Source organism: Haplochromis burtoni, unplaced genomic scaffold, assembly GCF_018398535.1.
Source record: "Haplochromis burtoni strain Fernald_Lab_line unplaced genomic scaffold, NCSU_Asbu1 Contig_9, whole genome shotgun sequence".
NCBI classification, from domain to species: Eukaryota; Metazoa; Chordata; class Actinopteri; order Cichliformes; family Cichlidae; genus Haplochromis; species Haplochromis burtoni.
Genome location: NW_024582370.1, coordinates 953,135 through 971,689, shown reverse-complemented (window position 1 = coordinate 971,689; position 18,555 = coordinate 953,135). Strand labels below are relative to the sequence as shown.

Here is an 18,555-nt window from a genome sequence, read left to right as displayed (position 1 = left end):
GGATTTATTCAGATGAATTACCGCCACCGTGTGGTCCCGAGTGTGAGCTACCAGGAGGCTACTTCTGCGCACAAATAACACAGCATCATTTTTATTTTTAATTTAACAGTGTTACAGTCATCATCTTGCAATCCAGTAGCCTCTCTGCTTGCCGCTCGAAACCCTGGGCAGCTAACCATTCATGTGTATGTGTGAAATGTGATTCTTAGAGGATACTAAAATCACTTTTCATTTATAGCCTTACAAAAAGGAACAAGAAGCATCTCCTGGTGACTCTCTGGTCTCTAGTCGGTATTTACTTATAAGGTAATATTTGTGTATTTTCAATATATGAATTTAGTTTTCTTTGTTCTATTTAAATATAATTTAAGAGGTTTCAAATAAGGGTGGCATGACAAATGTATACTTTGGTTATACAAATATTGTCTAGGAGTAGGTAATGGATAATAGGTACTGACTTGTAAAAAAAAAAGGGTTTAAAAGACCTGAGCATGTGATCTAATATTGCACTACAATTTACACTACTGTATATCTAACTAACAAAGCAGTTCATCATCTTTTTCTTGACAACACTTTCTTTAAAGATATAGGCATTTTGGGTAAACTTGAATGAAAAGAAGACACAGGTGAAATGTAAAAGCGAGATCAGAGGTCAAATATGAAATTATATTTGGAAGCAAACTATAATGTGATACTGACCCCATATAACAGTATCATTTCCCAAATGTTACCAGTGCAAAAGTGCAGTAGACTTTATTTTTTTATTAAAGTTTGACCTTATTTAACCTCGAAGAAGAAGACAGAGGTCCAAAGTAACGCGATATTTATAATCCCCATGTATAATTAAATGCCTGTATGTCTATATGACAGTAAGAAACATAACTGTAATAAGTAACTTGATATCACATTATCACTTGGACCTTCAGATCCATCTGTTGACCCTGAAGGACATAGGTCAGTTATGATATGACATTTTAAAATCTTTTAAGATGCTTTTTGTGGACTTTACATCCATCAATTATTAAGTTGATGGATGTGAAGTAATTATTAATGGATTGTTAACACGTCCCCACTTTGCAAAGTTTGATCAGAATTCATTCAAAAGCTTTTGAGCTATCGTGTTTAAGGACAAAATGACACACACCCCAACGCTACCAAATATATCACTTTCTTGGTGGAGCTGACACCATGAGTTTTGTTTTATTTCGACAGCAGAAGCACTATAACTCTTTGGTATCATCTTGTGTGTTTTATTCTTTCTAATTCTTTCATTCCTGTTTTCCATTTATTGCATGATTACACATTCATACAGTTGGGTTCCTCCATAGAGTTCTTCATTATGTTTTGTTTCCACTTTTCACAGTAATGCTGTTTTGAAGTTTTAAAATCACCATACTGTATACTGGTACTGATGTAAGAACATTGCACGTAGGGAATGACAGAAAATGATATAAAACTTCTCATCTGTATATGTTTATCATTATGATAAGTTCAAGTTTATCCATCTTCAAAAGGAAGACCATTAATGACTGATGTAATCACACTAAACTTCATAATTGCATAAGTATCTTATTTGAAGGCAGTGGCAAAGATAGCCTGAAAAGTAATGTTTCTGTCCTGCTTGTCCTCCATTCTGACATCAGTGAAGCCGGAGTCTCTCAGAGCTGCCATGTAGGCCTCTGGGCGCCAGTTTTCCCCTGGCATCACCCCCTTCGCTGCTATCGTAGCCACACGAGAAAGCCTCAGAGTTGTGACCATCAGGGCTCCTGGGTGGGTTAAAAAGATGGGGAAATTCAATTTGAGAATCATTATTTAAAGACATGTTTTGGAACTAAATCTGTAAATCAAGTTTGCCTGACTGCCATGGCATTACCTGGCTTCATCACCCGGTGTATTTCTGCGGCTCCTTTTCTAAGATCAGGCCAGAAGTAGTAGCAGTTACAGTGAAAGACTCTGTCCACAGTGCTGTCTCTGAGAGGCATTGCTGCTACGTCACAGTGGTGGAGCGTCACCTTTTTACTCGCTATAAGTTCCATCATTTGTTTCTTTGCCATCTGTCAGACACAGAAGAATTACAATATTGTCCCTGATTAGCAGCTTAGGTCTTAGCTGCCTGCTCAGCAGTGCTTGATTTTTATTTATTTACTTAATATACAACCAAGGTATGCAGAAGAACGCACAACACATCAAACCTTAAAGAAGCTGGGCCAGACCACACCAGGTGCGATCAGTTCAGAACAGGACATTGTTCACTAGTAGACGCTAATTTGCATGGGCTTGATAGAAGATTGGAAAACTCTGCATGGTCTGATGGTTCATGATTTCTGCTGTGGCATTTAGGTTCAGAATCCTTGGTTTTAACGTAAAACTCATTGTTGCAGCCACGGGCAGCACAAAGGTGACCCCTTAAACTGATTTTAGTCTCATTATGAGTTATTGGTTCTGTTAATAATTAGCTGGCATAAACTCACAGCATCAGTGGAGACATCAGCACATTAGTGATGTCACATTCTCCACTGACACATGATGGCGCTAAACGTGTTTTAAAAACTTTAAGCTCTTATTTCTTAAATCCAGCTACACAGACAGTGTTACATCTATGTTAGTTTTTGGGAGATTTTAAATTAGATTTTAAACATCAAGTGTTTCATTCTGACTTTAAATGGCCTCCACATCATCTCAGTTTAAGAGGATACCTCTGAGATATGGTGGTATCACTTCATGGGTGTCCAGCAGCCAAATCTGCAGCAACAATGTGATTTTTCCCCTCATGTCAATATGGACCAAAATCAAAGAAATGTTTTCAGCACCTTGTTGAATTTATGACACAGATAACTCAGGCAGCTCTGAAGCTGGTGCCAGTGAAGTAATGAAATAAGTGGCCAGTGTGCGTATTTTCTCCGAAATAATGCATTTTCTTTTTAAAGGCTTGCAATGTGTCTGCTTTAGCAAGGCTGAAGAGGCCACAACAAAGCTGTGTGCTTTTACAAAACTCTTTTTCAAAGACACTCTTTGTAACAGTAACAACCCACATGTATTAAATAAACTTGAATTTGACTTGTTTGTTCCACTCTTTCTACCTCACCTGATGCATGTACTCTGAGTAATCCACCCCTATAAGGTGGCCTGTGGGGCCCGTGAGCAGTTTGGCTGCAGACTGCAGACCCAGACCGGGGCCATGACCCAGCTCCAGCACAGTGTCCCCGGGTTGGATGGCACACAGCTGCACAGCACTCTCCTCCAGGACCTGATTGTAAGCTGTGAGCCACTTGCTCACCAACCACCCTGCAAGTGATCGCGTGGGACGGCCCAGCTGTTTCCCCAGTGGTTCAGCCCACATGACTGAAGAAAACACGAAATATTTGGCTAAAAGTTTCTGCTTTCAGGTTCAGCGGTGTTCAACGTGAGGACTCGGTGTAACATGTTATACATGGTTCGCCCTCACAGTGTGGCTGGACTTTGCTTATCATTATTTGTTGCGCAGTTAATGTTTAATCCGCTGATTTGTTTTAAAGCAAAGTAGAAGTTTATTAACATTGTTATTACTGAATAACCAATTAAAGTTGAGCACTTGATTGAAACTTGTAGATTTACAGACTCAGAGTATCGGGCCATCATTTTTCTCCGTTCAGGAGAATCCAAACAGCTGACACGGTGCCCTCGCGCAGCACGCAGTCCACACAGGTACAGGACAACATGGCTGCCCCTCTGACTCTCGGTGCCAGTTGCCCGGATAAAGCGCTTACCTACTTTCGTTTACAGTCAGCGCTCGTGGGCTCTCAGCCACGCCGCAGTTTAGTCTTCCTGGTAGTGGGAGGAGCTTGTGCTTCATCGGCGCACGCGCTGCTCCGTTCCGGGGTGTCCTACACCTCTTAAGTATCTCTCTGGCACTTCTTATCATCGACCACTTCCTGTAGTTTTCTTGTATTTTCTGGCCACACGGGTTACCGCTCATGTATGTATTGCGTAATAGCGAAAAAGAAAGAAAGAGAAATAAAACCTATTCAAAAAATAAAACAAAAATAGGTGTCACCTTCCCTCCACCCGCATTTCATTTATGAACGAGAGCGTCTGCTGCAGCGCTTCTGTAAATATACTGCTGCGTGTCTAAACAAGTGCAGTCAAAGGTTTTGGAAATGTCCTCTGTCGTTGCTTCCTCCAATCATCCTATTTTGCACACACCCCCCTGCAGGGATTATATTTCTTTCGTTTTCATTTCCCGGAAGGGTTGATTGTGAAAATAGTGGCGTTTAAAAAAATCTTCGAGTGTGTTCGTTTAAAAGTGAGTTTTGTTTGAGACGTGACCCGAAGTTTGTTTTCATTCTGCTCATGAGGAAATCCCTCTATTTTCTGTGCAGTCGAGCAGATTAAAGGACATCTCCATGGAGAGCGTTTCCCCGTCACCTTTGATCAAGGTAAGTTAGTCTTTCGGGGGCAAATCTTTTAAAGCCTGTGGTCTAAAACCACAAACCTGGAATCCGACTCAGTTTTTGTTTGAGCTTTCGTGCCTTAGTCGTTGGACGGTGACCAGCAGCTGTTGTTTATGCTCTCTGTTGCTCAGCATTGCTGCTCCAAAACTGCTGAGTACTGTGACTATAGCCATTTGTATCGATGTTTTGTAGCAAGAAAACAGTCCTCCATCGATTGTACGTGAAAAGCAAGTCAACATTTATCCCACTGTGCATCACTCCCCACCTACCCAAGATCCTTTGGTTAGTCCTCCCACTCAAGAAGACTTGTGGCATCTGCCTGGAAGGCTGAGTGAGTTAAATTATCCTCTCTGTTCTACTTATCTGTTAATATTAATTGCAGATATGACTGCAAACACACATATGCAGCACCTTCTGCAAGCACATTAGATTTGAAATTATGCATTTATTGTTTCCAGGAATTAACCCGTCCCTGTGGGATAAAGATGATGTTTCCCTGTGGCTCCACTGGGCTCAAAAGGAGTACTCGCTGCGCCGGCCGGAGAAGGGCCGATTTGAGATGAACGGCAGAGCCTTGTGTCTCCTCACTAAGGAGGACTTCAGACGCCGCTGCCCCAGCTCAGGTGGACATGAGTTAGTAGATAGAAGTCACCTGTTTCCGTGGCTGCATTTTCATATGAAATCCCTCATTTTTCTGCAGGTGATGTTCTGTATGAGATCCTTCAGTGTGTGAAGCAGCAGAGGAGGAGTGTGGTATGTGACCCGCCTAACACAACTCCTCCCGTGGCAGCTGGACACCTTCAGGGTCCAGTCAGCTGCCAGGTAATCGCTCACACAGTCCAAGAGCCACAGTCTCCCAAAGTCAGTGGCACCCCGGGTGAGTAAAATTAAGGAGTACATTTATAAATATATATACTGCTATACTACGGTTCAGTGTAAAGGCAGACAGATTTATTTGTACACAAGTTGTAGACTCAGAGTGCTTTACATGGGGCAAAAAAGAAAATGCATTAGATCAGCAATAGAACGTAAAAAAATAAAAAATAGAGTAAAATTTAAAGAAATGACAAGAAACGTAGCAGTGTGTTGTGTACAGTAATTCAACAAAGACACACAGGGAGAGAGAAATGTTTTTGTTTAGATGTGAATGTGGCCATGATTGGACACACTGAACATTACCTGTTGGTCTGTGTACAGAATAATAGATAAAAGCACCTTTGGTTTGGTTCTCATCAGAGGCTCTGCGTCTTGTAAAGTTTTAGGAGGATCTCTAGTCTTCAGGAACATTTGTATCCACATAAGAACTCGTTTATTCTGGTTGGATCGTGGGTGTGAATACTTCCTGATCTACCACATGTGCAAACATATCACGTGGGAATCCTTTCTCTTTCCCACTTTTGTTTTACGCTACATGTGAGGACATCCATTGACTTCTTATCCCCCAAATTTAAAGACTGACGTTAATCAATGTTTGCTCACCCCTAACTGAAATGTTTTCCTTTGCTCTGTGCTTTTTCTTCACATGTGAGGAATAGTGATTCGCTGGCAAAGATGAAATAAACCCTCATTATTTTGTGGTTGGCTACTTTGATTGACTTCTCTGCAAAAACTGATTTTATTTGCTCACCTAATTACATCTCCATATGCCAGAGTGTTAAGCAGTTATCACATAATTTATAATGATGAAGAAATGGAAATGCTGAAGTACCAGAACCATAAATGGTGTATGCGTACACTACACAAAGACACACACCCACAAACGTTTGTCAAGCAAAACAACTGTATAATCTTTCCCAGAAAAAGAATGTGTTGGCCAATGGTCTGCAGTTTCCTGGAAAAAAAGATCCTTTAACTCTCAAGTTCAGAACAATGACTTTGTTCTGCGCTCTGTCTGCTAGAAGTAAAACAGTCTCTGTGTTAAACATTAGCTTGTGCTAAGCCTGATATTATAAAATGTTCATGTGGCTGTAAAGTCACTTTTACTTTCACTTTAGCGTTTCACATTTCCTCATATTTCTGACTCACAGTTTTACCCGCTTTCACCACCGCTGTGGCTGCTGTCGGGGCCACTGTAAGCAGCCAGCCAAAATCAGTGTCAGCCCTTACAGATCGCCCCATCTGTTACACCTTGTCTGCGCCACTCACACAAAAGAGTGAGTATGACAAATGGCCCTAGCAGAAGGAAATTGTCCTGCAATTCCTACTGTTTCAGAGGCTTCATTTCCTTGTTGCCTTCTGTGTCTCTCAGACGGATCAGCGGGTACCTCAACATTGCACCACAATCGGGATGAGTGTAATCCCCAAACGAAGAACATCACCCCGGAGCCTCTGAACCTCTCCAGTCGACATAAGCCAAGGAGTCCGCTGCACAAGGCAAACGGTCGCATCCCAGGTATTGTTACAATAATTTGTTGTCTATTGTGCTCTTCATGTATTTAATCACAGAAAACACACAGAATTGTTAAAACCGTGTCTCTTTAAAAAGTGAAGAAAAAAAATCTCATATATCATAAACAGCATTTTATATACAATCAGCAAATGCACCAATAACATGAACACACTCAGTTTCCTAGAAACGATTTTAAGTCCAACACGTTGGATTTGTTTGTGAGGTAAAGAGCAAAACAGACACAACATCCTGAAGCAATAACCCAAAAGTGGACCTGCGCTTTAAATATTCAATAGTTGGCTATTTTATTCTTTTGTTATGTCTAAATGACGGCTCAAAATGATATGTTAATGTCAGGCTTACAGGTACACTTGTGGTGAGAAGTTTCCTCGTCATGAGCGCGAATGTCGTGGCAATTTGAGGCTTTTAATGATTTTCTTTGAACTGTTCTTTGTCCGGGTGGAATGATTGTACAACATACATCTTTAATGACTTTCTCTGATCCACACAGGGAGAAAAGTATACATACATTCATTTAAATCTCTTAATAAGTGGTGATGAAAGTCCTGCAGTGTTGTTTAACTACAGTTGGTCGTTTCTCTTTACCAAAATAATAAAAAAGAAAGAACACAGATAGAACTTCAGAAGGTCTCTTGATATTTCTAAACAACTCCAGATTCCAATATTATCAGCAAGTGTGTGTAAGTACAAGTTATTCGAACAGTGCGACTACTCTTAAAACCAGGAAACCAACCAATTTACATGAATTTGACCATTTCTGCCAAGATGAATGGTAAGTGGCTTGTTGATGGCTACTAAATGCATCTTGCTGTGGGACATTCAACTATATGTTAGTGAGCCTGTGTATATATACTGTTGACCCTGTGTGGATTAGAGAGAACCTAAAATAAATATAAACTTGTGTACCTAGTTCTTGTTTTCTAAAGTGGTTAAAGATGTCTGCTGTACAAGAACGGGTCGAATAAATCATTAAAAGATGTAAATGACCGTGGCATTCATCCACATGATTAGTGCATGTACACTTGTGACCACGCCATTTATATACGTGTTTATTGGAACATGGCACTGAGAGTGAGAAATATACTAAATAGTACTGAATTGAACTTTAAATACGTATATTTAATGACAGTAATGTAAGTTCTGCCAACACGTGTGTTATTACTCTTCTAATCATGGCCAGAGTGCAGGCTGCTGTGGGACTATGTGTATCAGTTGCTTTGTGATGACCGTTACCAAGAATACATTCGATGGGAAGATCCGGACAGCTTGGTTTTCAGGGTGGTGGACCCCAATGGATTGGCACGGCTCTGGGGAAACCACAAGGTGAGTTCCCAGTTCTCTGTGCTTCATCCATCAGGAAAAACGGCTACACAGGTGGAGAATAAAACAAAACAGAAAAAAGCAGGGAACATTGGGGAAAAGTGAATAATGTAGTGCGTGACTTGCATGACTAATGATGCATGATCTCTTTTTACAGAACCGAGAAAATATGACCTATGAGAAAATGTCTCGGGCTTTACGGCATTACTACAAACTGAACATTATCAAAAAAGAAAGAGGACAAAAACTCCTTTTCAGGTCTCGTCTCTGCTCCTTTCTTTGTCATCCGCTTTCTATTTTCCTCTTAAATAACATTCAAACTCATCCTTCCTGCCTGTTCGTCGCCTCCATTCAGGTTTCTGAAACTCCCTCAAGATATCAAGAAACAGCAGGTTGAGGCTTCCGGCGCCCTGGAGCACACTCCACCTCACGATGGCGACTTCCCGGACTCCAGTCCTACACAAGAGTTCTCTGAAGACCATTTTGAGGTTTCCCCTGATCGGACGTCTCCACAGCCTCCTCCGACTGGTGCACCAGTGAGATAGAATAAAACCGTGGATCATGTGTAGCAGCACGGCTCTTACCGAATAAAATAGGAGGTTGTAATATATTTATCTCGTGGTTTGAGCTTTCAGGGGAGGAAAAAATGCATGTACAGTCTGAAAAAACACAGTTGTGTTGTTTACTGTGAGATTATTTTTATTTTTTTTTCTCTGAATCAATGTGTGTATAACTGTGATCTGGGTAAACACTAATATTAAGAGTGAGGAAAACTGTGAAATTAATCACAGAATTATCCAGCCAGCAAAACTTAAAATTATCTGCTTTGTTCAATATAATCACTTAACAGAGTTATTTTCATAAACTTTACAGGTCTTGCAGCTATGGGTTGGAAATGACTACAGTCCAATACGAGTTTAATAACATAAGAGAGGATAAATAACTGTTTTTGTTTTGAATGCTGGTTAATATGCAAGATTGCTTCCACCACTAGAAAAAAATTGCCATCAATAAGTCAAAATGTCAGGTTATTATCTCCCATTTTTGGTACGGTATCTGAAAGTTTCAGCTTACGTAGTAATACCTTGAAATCTTCAGCGTAGCTCAGATTGGGATTTCTACAAATTGTTATTTTTTCCAGTGGTGGAAAGCAGCTTTTTCTATCCGTAGGTTAAGTATTTGGTGTTTCATTGTGTGTGTGTGAAAAGTTTGCATTGAACTTGCTTTGGAAAAATAAATATTTTAATGTATACTTTATTGTCCCTGAGGGGAAATTTCTCTCTGCATTTAACCCATTCACTCTGTGAAGCAGTGGGCAGCCACTGGACACCCAGGGAGCAGTGTGTAGGGACGGTACCTCGCTCAGGGGTACCTCAGGGCAGCCGTTCAGTGGATTTGAACCCCCGACCTTCCGATCATGGGGCCACCACTCTACCTACTGAGCTATCCCAATTATATATGTTGATAAAACATTTCATATAAATGTTTTTCTGAGATGAAAATGATAACGTTAACTTCTTATGACAAGCCAAACGTCGGGACAAAAATAGATCGTTGCTAAACAATTGCAATATTCAATCATGACAGTTGAATGGTCTGAATTTTGCCAGCAGGGGGTGCTGTTGTAAATTTAATAGGATTTACAATTCAATGATTCAAATACTCGTATTTCCTACAGTGGTTCAGCTTTTGAATATTTTTAGTTTTAAGGAAAAGACAAAAAGTCACCACATGTTATAAGACAGGCCTTAAACAAGACTGGCTGAGCCATGGCTGATTTACTCGTCATCTGCGGATGCTCGTCTTTTACTACACCCATCTTTGACAATGCAGTTTTTACAGTATGGGCCTAAAAACATTTTGACCTATTAGGTACAATAACTCTGTTCAGCTGGAGCTGTAGAATTCGTAAAATAGAGGCTTGTGTAGAGTGTTTCACAGGCTTACATATGCATCTCCACTTTGTCAGTTTGATGTTAATTAAACAGATCAGACAGATGGCAGCACAGACGTAGACTGTAAACTGACATTTCAGCTTTTTTTGTCCCCACCTGAATGCAAATCAGTTCGATAATTTACTTATTCAACATGTCGATTTGATCCAAATAGTATAAAAGCTGTTACATTGAGATTAAGTTCATTTGAAACTGTCTAGTTAGCTGGCATGGTTTGAGCAAAATACCAGAGCAGCTTACATTACATCAATGTCTCCTCTAATATCCAACACTGCAAAAATAAGTCAGCTTTGCTTAAAAAATGCATGTAAAGTACCAAGTAAAGTAAAGTTAAGAAAGTTAGAAAAGCTAGTTTATTATTGGTGTATAATGCTTAATGAGGTACACAACACACATACACCAAATTAACCTCTTAAGCCCCAACGCCTCCTGATACGAGGGCAAAAGGCAGGAGATCAGTTAGGCTTGGAGCTTAAGAGGTTAATTTAATTTTAAGAAAGTCAAGAGTCGCCTACTTGCAGACAATAGTAACATTATCTGTCAGGAGTCAGACATCTCATGTGACTCCTGTGTCCAACAGGCAACACTGCATGACGTAAAGATCAGGCGGAAGTCAGTAATTGCTACAGGAGCCTGGGTGATGCTAAATCACTGTTTCCAACTTTAGAAACCTCACCACATTAACAACACGACTGAAGTAAAGGTCACAACTCAACAAAACGAGTGTTTTAATCTTAGACATTAACAGTCCCATTAGCCTCCAGTGCAGAACCTTCTACAGGGAGTGCAGAATTATTAGGCAAGTTGTATTTTTGAGGAATAGTTTTATTATTGAACAACAACCATGTTCTCAATGAACCCAAAAAACTCATTAATATCAAAGCTGAATGTTTTTGGAAGTAGTTTTTAGTTTGTTTTTAGTTTTAGCTATTTTAGGGGGATATCTGTGTGTGCAGGTGACTATTACTGTGCATAATTATTAGGCAACTTAACAAAAAACAAATATATACCCATTTCAATTATTTATTTTTACCAGTGAAACCAATATAACATCTCCACATTCACAAATATACATTTCTGACATTCAAAAACAAAACAAAAACAAATCAGCGACCAATATAGCCACCTTTCTTTGCAAGGACACTCAAAAGCCTGCCATCCATGGATTCTGTCAGTGTTTTGATCTGTTCACCATCAACATTGCGTGCAGCAGCAACCACAGCCTCCCAGACACTGTTCAGAGAGGTGTACTGTTTTCCCTCCTTGTAAATCTCACATTTGATGATGGACCACAGGTTCTCAATGGGGTTCAGATCAGGTGAACAAGGAGGCCATGTCATTAGTTTTTCTTCTTTTATACCCTTTCTTGCCAGCCACGCTGTGGAGTACTTGGACGCGTGTGATGGAGCATTGTCCTGCATGAAAATCATGTTTTTCTTGAAGGATGCAGACTTCTTCCTGTACCACTGCTTGAAGAAGGTGTCTTCCAGAAACTGGCAGTAGGACTGGGAGTTGAGCTTGACTCCATCCTCAACCCGAAAAGGCCCCACAAGCTCATCTTTGATGATACCAGCCCAAACCAGTACTCCACCTCCACCTTGCTGGCGTCTGAGTCGGACTGGAGCTCTCTGCCCTTTACCAATCCAGCCACGGGCCCATCCATCTGGCCCATCAAGACTCACTCTCATTTCATCAGTCCATAAAACCTTAGAAAAACCAGTCTTGAGATATTTCTTGGCCCAGTCTTGACGTTTCAGCTTGTGTGTCTTGTTCAGTGGTGGTCGTCTTTCAGCCTTTCTTACCTTGGCCATGTCTCTGAGTATTGCACACCTTGTGCTTTTGGGCACTCCAGTGATGTTGCAGCTCTGAAATATGGCCAAACTGGTGGCAAGTGGCATCTTGGCAGCTGCACGCTTGACTTTTCTCAGTTCATGGGCAGTTATTTTGCGCCTTGGTTTTTCCACACGCTTCTTGCGACCCTGTTGACTATTTTGAATGAAACGCTTGATTGTTCGATGATCACGCTTCAGAAGCTTTGCAATTTTGAGACTGCTGCATCCCTCTGCAAGATATCTCACTATTTTTGACTTTTCTGAGCCTGTCAAGTCCTTCTTTTGACCCATTTTGCCAAAGGAAAGGACGTTGCCTAATAATTATGCACACCTGATATAGGGTGTTGATGTCATTAGACCACACCCCTTCTCATTACAGAGATGCACATCACCTAATATGCTTAATTGGTAGTAGGCTTTCGAGCCTATACAGCTTGGAGTAAGACAACATGCATGAAGAGGATGATGTGGACAAAATACTCATTTGCCTAATAATTCTGCACTCCCTGTATACTCTGAAATATCAGTCAAGTAATTATAAATTAAATATTGACTATCACTCTTATATATGATACTGATGAACAGAAGAATGTATCGCAGAAACGTTTTATTGGCAACAGCTGGGAGTTGATCAGTTTATGTGCACTCAGTAAAACTTTCCACCTTCTCTCATCTTGTTTAAAGTGTTTTTATTCAAATAGTATATATGCGAAAGTATTTTGGTTTATGCATTGCAACCATGGAGCTACACAACCTCCCAACATTAGAAATCCTTGTTTTACCCCTGTTCACATGAGCGTGACCAACATGCTATGTCTAATTGCAATGGATTTAAAAACACTGACTGTGAAACCCTCTCCCAAGATCTGAGTGGATAGTTCATCTAAGTTCGCCTTAGCTTGTTCTCCATTAAAAAAAAAAGTTTTTCTCCATTTACAATATTTAAACAGATCATTGAAAATGACCCCCGGAGTTTCCAGTTATCAGTACACTGAAGGTCCTCAGTCCATCTCCTTTTCTGGATCAGGGTTCCTGGCCACCTACCAGTTAGGCGTCGCCCAGTGCTTCCTACATTATGCACCCTGGATACTTCACTCCGCACCTAGCATCCTTGGCTCATCTGCTGGTTCTCTGGTAGCAGCTGCTGTGGTTTGTGAAATGAATCTAAGTAAGTGACTCTTTCTTATGTTCTGCAATGACTTCTGTTGGATGTATTCATTACACATTTATTCCCCCAATCCTCTAATTCACAGTTACCATTCGGGATGAGATGATTCATTTTGCCAAGGAAGTGAAGTCTTTTACCCTTGGACCACTGAACCCCTCAGTCAAGCTTTTTCACTGGCTGGAATGTATTTTAAACAAGCATCTTCCGCCTAATGCGCACCAACTGGCCAACCGTCGCCTTGCTGTTACCATGACCCGTCTGACGGATGGCGAGCAAATTCTCATGTCTGATTTTGACTCCAAAGAAGATGTAGTACAGGTACGCTTGCTCTGCTGTTTTGGAGCTCAGAAATAAGAAAAGTAAAAAACAAACCTTAATAACTATGTTGACTAAAAACTGTTGTGTGCTGTGTTCAGGCACTGCTTTGTAGCTGTTTTTTGCCTGGTTACTGTGGTTTTGTACCTCCATCATTCAAAGGAGTAGTGAGTATTTGGTGGCCTCAAAACTTCCCTCCACGCACCTTGTGAGCCCTGTTTTCAAAATAAAAATCCCAAATGTTAATCTCTGCTGCAGTTCTATTTGGATGGTGGCTTAAGCGGCATTCAGCCTATAGCGCCTGGATCCTCCAGTCGCACACTGACCGTGTGCCCATTTTCTGGAGAGAGTGACATCTGCCCTGGCGACGCACCATGTTGGCTGGACATTGTAACGCATGGTGTCACTTTAAAGGGCAATTTAGACAACAGCTTCAGGTTCATCAATGCCATTTACCCAACTTTGGAGGTCAGACCCAAACTATATGTGGCCATATCCTATACTGCCTGTATCCCCATCTCTATCCTCAATCTATTATTGTGTAATAGTAGCAGTTTGTGTTTAACATTTTTAGAAATATAGCAAAGGAAATTAAACATTATGCTACAAAACATTACATTATTTTTGATCTTTCATTTCATTGTGTCACATTTAATTATGTTTATGTCATTTTTTCCTCTCCAGAATATGGAGGAAGCCTTTCACAGTGGCTACAAAGATGCTGTTCATTTCCTTCAGAGTAATGGTGAGTCAGGTGCTAGTTACAAACAAACAAACAAACAAACAAACAAACAGTTTTTCTTGACTAAACTTAATCTACCTAACTTTCTCTTTAATTCCTTTCTCTCATGTTCAAAACTGTCCCAAGGGCCACTTAGCGTTAATCAGAATATCACATGGCTTCATCTGGAAACCATGAAAGATGAAGAGGAGAAGAAGAAGCTGGAAAACGGGACGACCCAGCTGACATCTTTTATAGACAACGGAACCATTCAGATGAGCGACTCGACCACACAGGAAGCTGCACAATATCCTCCTCTCCATTTTGATACTGTGAAAAACGGCATGTTTTGAACACACTCGCAGGCACAAATATTACTAATAGGGAAATAGCAATTTCATAGCAATGTAAATGAAATCTGACGTTGGTCAGTTTGTCAATGTGATGTCAACAGAACGATGAATGATTCAGTAGAAACTCAACCAGAACATTCATATTGTTCCACTTTGCCTTTGCAAAGCTATCTTTGTTCATGTCTGCGTTTCAGTGTTGCTGAGCAACGTGATGACTTATCTGAACATGTTTGGACTCCCTGCAAGAATCCTATCCTACCTGCTCCTGCCCCTCATGCTGTCTTATTACGCTGTGCTGCAGAACAGGGACAGGTAATGAACACACTGAACACAGACAGGCCGGCAGAAACTCCGAAGCTCTGAAACTCTCTTTGTTTTTGTTTGATAAACAAAGAAGAAAGAAAACAGCTCGATCGTTTCACTAATGACCATAACTTTCTGAGATGATGTGATCATCATGAGGTTGCTGGATAATTCCAGGAAACGGCTGCTAATAGATGGTGACGGAGTTCTGTAATTCCTACTTTTGTGCAGAGACATAATGTGGTAATGTCTCTTATACCTTTTAGAATTACTGATAGCAGTGCTTTCCATTGTTTATCATTATGCAACACTACATTAGCTGCAACCTGCAGCTTTTTACTTAGCTTCTTAATTTTTGTTTTTAGAATGACTGATCTCGCTCAATGTTCTGCAAGAAAATAAAGAAGTCCCAGATTGTCAGACTATGGCCTTAAACAGAGGCAGCATCTCTGTAACACATCCTAATCATCCCAATACAGCACGATGACCAGCAGCTACACCTCAGACTGTACAGACTGAAGTTAGCATGTTAAAAATTAAAGTTCATGAGAGTACAGTTAGAGAAGATTGACCAAGGAGGAGTTTTTTCTAATAGTTGAGAAGGCCTCTTCTCTCTAAAAAGAAGATCGCAGCATGCCTTAAGTTTACAAAGCTGCATCTGGAACAATGTACTGTGGAGAGCCAAGATCAACGTGGGGACGTTGGATTTAATGCCCTGCGCCATATTTAGAGAAAACCAAACAGAGCATGTCGACACAAACACGCCATACAAACTGGTTCTGCCAGAACTTTCCTTCCCACTGTCTCCAGTGTAGAGCGCCTTGAGACAATTATTGGTGTTTTTTGGCACATATATATAGATCAACTTTAATTGAATTGAAGAAATCTTGTAAAGAAAATGGGCTTAAATCCCAACACAGTGATGTGAAAGACTGATTAGTCATACACAAAAAGCTCTTGCTGTTAAAGGTGTGCTTAGTTTCCTTCGTATTTTGCTAAACCAATAATTACACATTGTAATGTGTCATGTTTTATTGTTCATCTGAAGCTGTATTTATCTCATTTTAACTTCTGGTGAGGACCAGACGATATTTCCTAATATGTAAAACAATTAAAGACAGCGTATTTTCTTTTTCACATTACTGTACTTGTAGTTTGTTATTTACTTTTTATGCAGATGCAATCACTGTGACCTCTCTATTTCCACCAGGCTGGAGTTGCTGTTCAAGCAGATGCCTGAGCTTCTTCTGTTGACTTGGCACACCATGAGAGTTTTCACCTTTTTCTTTTTCGAAGGAGCTGTCTCTACCATCAAGAAGAATATAAATGAAAAGTAAGATGGCATCTCGTATCTTAAATTATTACACTGTTTATAGGATTTATATAGAATTATTTTACATGAAATCTTAACCGTTTTCAATCTCAAGTATTTCAGCCAAACTCAACTGAACTTGAATATCTGTGTTTTAGCATCATGCCGGTCGCCCGGGCGCTGTGGCAGAAAGACCAGGCGCAGGCTGAGGCATCACAAGGCCGGAGGCAGCCATCGCCTTTCAATGAGTTTTCTTCACGTTCAGAGAATGCCAGTGAAAAATCATCTCCGGTTTACAAGAAACCAAAACAACAGTCTTTGTGAAATACTGCTGTAAACAAGTGAAGTGCAGATTTCCATTTAACATTTTCTAAAGTGTTGAAGAGTTTGCAGGCTTGTAATTTACGAAAGCTGAGTACAGTATCTGTATCTATGTTTTCATACTTGTGAAATTGTGTTGCTGAGGCAGTGGAGTGCAGACCTTCACAGTTGTTTTGTCATTATTGGTTCTTTAACACTCAACGTTGTGCTGGATGTAGAATCCTTTAAAGAATTTATGAAGAAGTTATGAAACCAAACAAAACCTGAAGGTGTTTGACCTGAAGATGGTAGGATGTAAAAGGCCATTGAAAGGTGGTAATCAACCCTTCAGAATTACTTTCATTTCCTTGGAGAACATTATAACTACAATCTTTAAAATGCACTATAGTTAAGCTCTTCTAGGAAAAAGTCAACATGTCTTAGTCTTCAAAGAAACTAATGAAATGTTTTATAGTTTAACGTCATTTTTAAGCACAAAATGTGACAGCAAGTGGTTGTGGTCTGTCTGAAAATGCCGTCCTGTTTGTCTACAGTAAGTGCTCTTTCAGAGTTGAAAAATCAGAACATCACTGACAAAAACACTCATGGTTAAGAATTTAGCTGCAGGGTGACGGTCAGTCCTGTGATGAGCTGTTACACAATAGGGCTCTTTCATCGTTACCTCACTATCATTTTACAGCGATTCGGTGGTGAACCGCTGTTGCCTACGGCATGTCTTCATTTCATTTCCAGACGTAGCTTCATAACGATCAAGGAATTCTGGAAAGGGCACAAATACTAATGTGTGACAAGGCAAGTTTGATGTCAAAGGAGCAGAAACCTACTTTCTAAGGCTTATTTGCCTTGTTTCAAGTCTTTGTGTTGCTTTTCTAAAATGTAGCTGTTAAAAGCTCCTGTCTTCCAGTCTGTGCTTGATGCTTTTGGTTTCATTTGATCAGCCTGTTGTTATAAATTAGGCTAAATTGAGTTGTAGCCTTAGGACCTTCTTCATGTTTGATGCTTTTCTGCTTAATGACATTTACAATATTGGGATTAAAATAAAGCAGTTTTTTTTAAATGATATTGTGTTTGAAAAATAGATTTTATTCAAAACTACAAAATCCACCAGGATTTTATCTCAGTTGCTGAAATCATGTCACGTGCACGTGCCTGCTGCATCTGCTTTTTCATGCTGTTCAGGAAGAGTACAGTGTATTTTTAAATCGCCCAGATACATTCTATACATTGTATTTTAATTTTTTTACAAAGGCCACAACATTTAGACTTCAGCAATGTTGCCATTTGTAGCTGTTGACATTGATCGGTCTGTAAATGTCCGACCTTGTACTTATTCCCGGATTCTCCGCTAAGATTTTTCAGTAGTTCATGTTAATATTTGTAGCCTTAAGTATAAGATTCAGGAAATTCAGTCACTGTTGTCAACAAACAGTCAAATAACTGTGCTGGCTATTTCCGAGACTCATTATAAGTTGTATAGGAAAGACAGAAACAGGCCTATACTGTCAGGGCTCTGTGTGCGGGCAGGCGGAGAGGAGGATCCAAACGCAGGACTCAGACACAAACGTGAAACTCAAAACCTCAGCTTTATTGCTGACATGAAAACCAAACGTGAAGTGACCACTGAAACCGGAGACCAGGAACACACAGGCATAATCTGAGGGTACGACGCGACACTGAGCACAGGAAAACACAGGGCTAATATACACAGGGTGGTAATCAGCAAATGGGCAACAGGAGGGAGACACAGCTGGGAGAGATCAGGGTTAACGAGACGGGGGGAACCAAGCTGCCCACACCAACATAAGACGCAGACCTTCACAATAAAACAGGAACAAGAAACATCACACTAAGACACAGACTTGACATTTGAGAGACAGACAGAAAATGACACATGGAACTAGACATATACTAAGCAGACCCAACCGAAGAACAAATCCTAAACACAAACATGAAACTCTAATAATAAACATCATAATCATCATCATCATTAACACAACAAGAGAACAAGAAAACAATCCCTGATGCAAAATTACACCAAAACATAATAAACTCAAAATACTGGGTCCAACGGACCCAGAACCGTGACATATACATCAATGAGAGCAAAGCAAACTA

General features: G+C 40.3%; 3 protein-coding genes across 5 annotated transcripts; 2 read left to right on the top strand and 1 right to left on the bottom strand.

The window, feature by feature from the left end:
• Positions 1 to 75: 75 nt before the first annotated feature.
• zgc:194242 (uncharacterized protein LOC100005854 homolog) lies at positions 76 to 4,167 on the bottom strand. Of its 2 annotated transcripts, XM_005914670.3 has the most exons (4): positions 3,747 to 4,077; positions 3,086 to 3,342; positions 1,874 to 2,054; positions 76 to 1,766 (listed from the first exon to the last, which is right to left on the bottom strand). In XM_005914670.3, exons 2-4 carry the CDS (start codon positions 3,338 to 3,340, stop codon positions 1,570 to 1,572), a joined length of 633 nt encoding a protein of 210 aa, XP_005914732.1. In that variant the 5' UTR covers positions 3,341 to 3,342; positions 3,747 to 4,077; the 3' UTR covers positions 76 to 1,569. The 2 variants fall into 2 exon arrangements, 1 of the variants encoding a protein (XP_005914732.1); XR_001336906.1 differs by lacking the exon at positions 3,086 to 3,342 and having other exon boundaries at positions 1,624 to 1,766; positions 3,747 to 4,167.
• etv7 (ETS variant transcription factor 7) lies at positions 4,124 to 9,321 on the top strand. The gene is made up of 9 exons (XM_042227305.1): positions 4,124 to 4,415; positions 4,623 to 4,761; positions 4,889 to 5,053; positions 5,131 to 5,307; positions 6,458 to 6,583; positions 6,679 to 6,822; positions 8,021 to 8,163; positions 8,318 to 8,418; positions 8,516 to 9,321. The coding sequence occupies exons 1-9, from the start codon at positions 4,383 to 4,385 to the stop codon at positions 8,703 to 8,705; spliced, it is 1,218 nt and encodes a 405-aa protein (XP_042083239.1). The 5' UTR covers positions 4,124 to 4,382; the 3' UTR covers positions 8,706 to 9,321.
• A 3,486-nt stretch (positions 9,322 to 12,807) lies between these two features.
• Positions 12,808 to 17,502, top strand: LOC102291172 (patatin-like phospholipase domain-containing protein 2). 2 transcript variants are annotated; one of them, XM_005914669.2, is made up of 9 exons: positions 12,808 to 13,115; positions 13,201 to 13,433; positions 13,532 to 13,597; positions 13,689 to 13,898; positions 14,115 to 14,175; positions 14,299 to 14,493; positions 14,699 to 14,816; positions 16,018 to 16,140; positions 16,278 to 17,502. In XM_005914669.2, the coding sequence occupies exons 1-9, from the start codon at positions 12,908 to 12,910 to the stop codon at positions 16,441 to 16,443; spliced, it is 1,380 nt and encodes a 459-aa protein (XP_005914731.1). In that variant the 5' UTR covers positions 12,808 to 12,907; the 3' UTR covers positions 16,444 to 17,502. The 2 variants fall into 2 exon arrangements, with proteins under 2 accessions (XP_005914731.1, XP_014194369.1); XM_014338883.2 differs by lacking the exons at positions 13,532 to 13,597; positions 13,689 to 13,898.
• Positions 17,503 to 18,555: the final 1,053 nt, after the last annotated feature.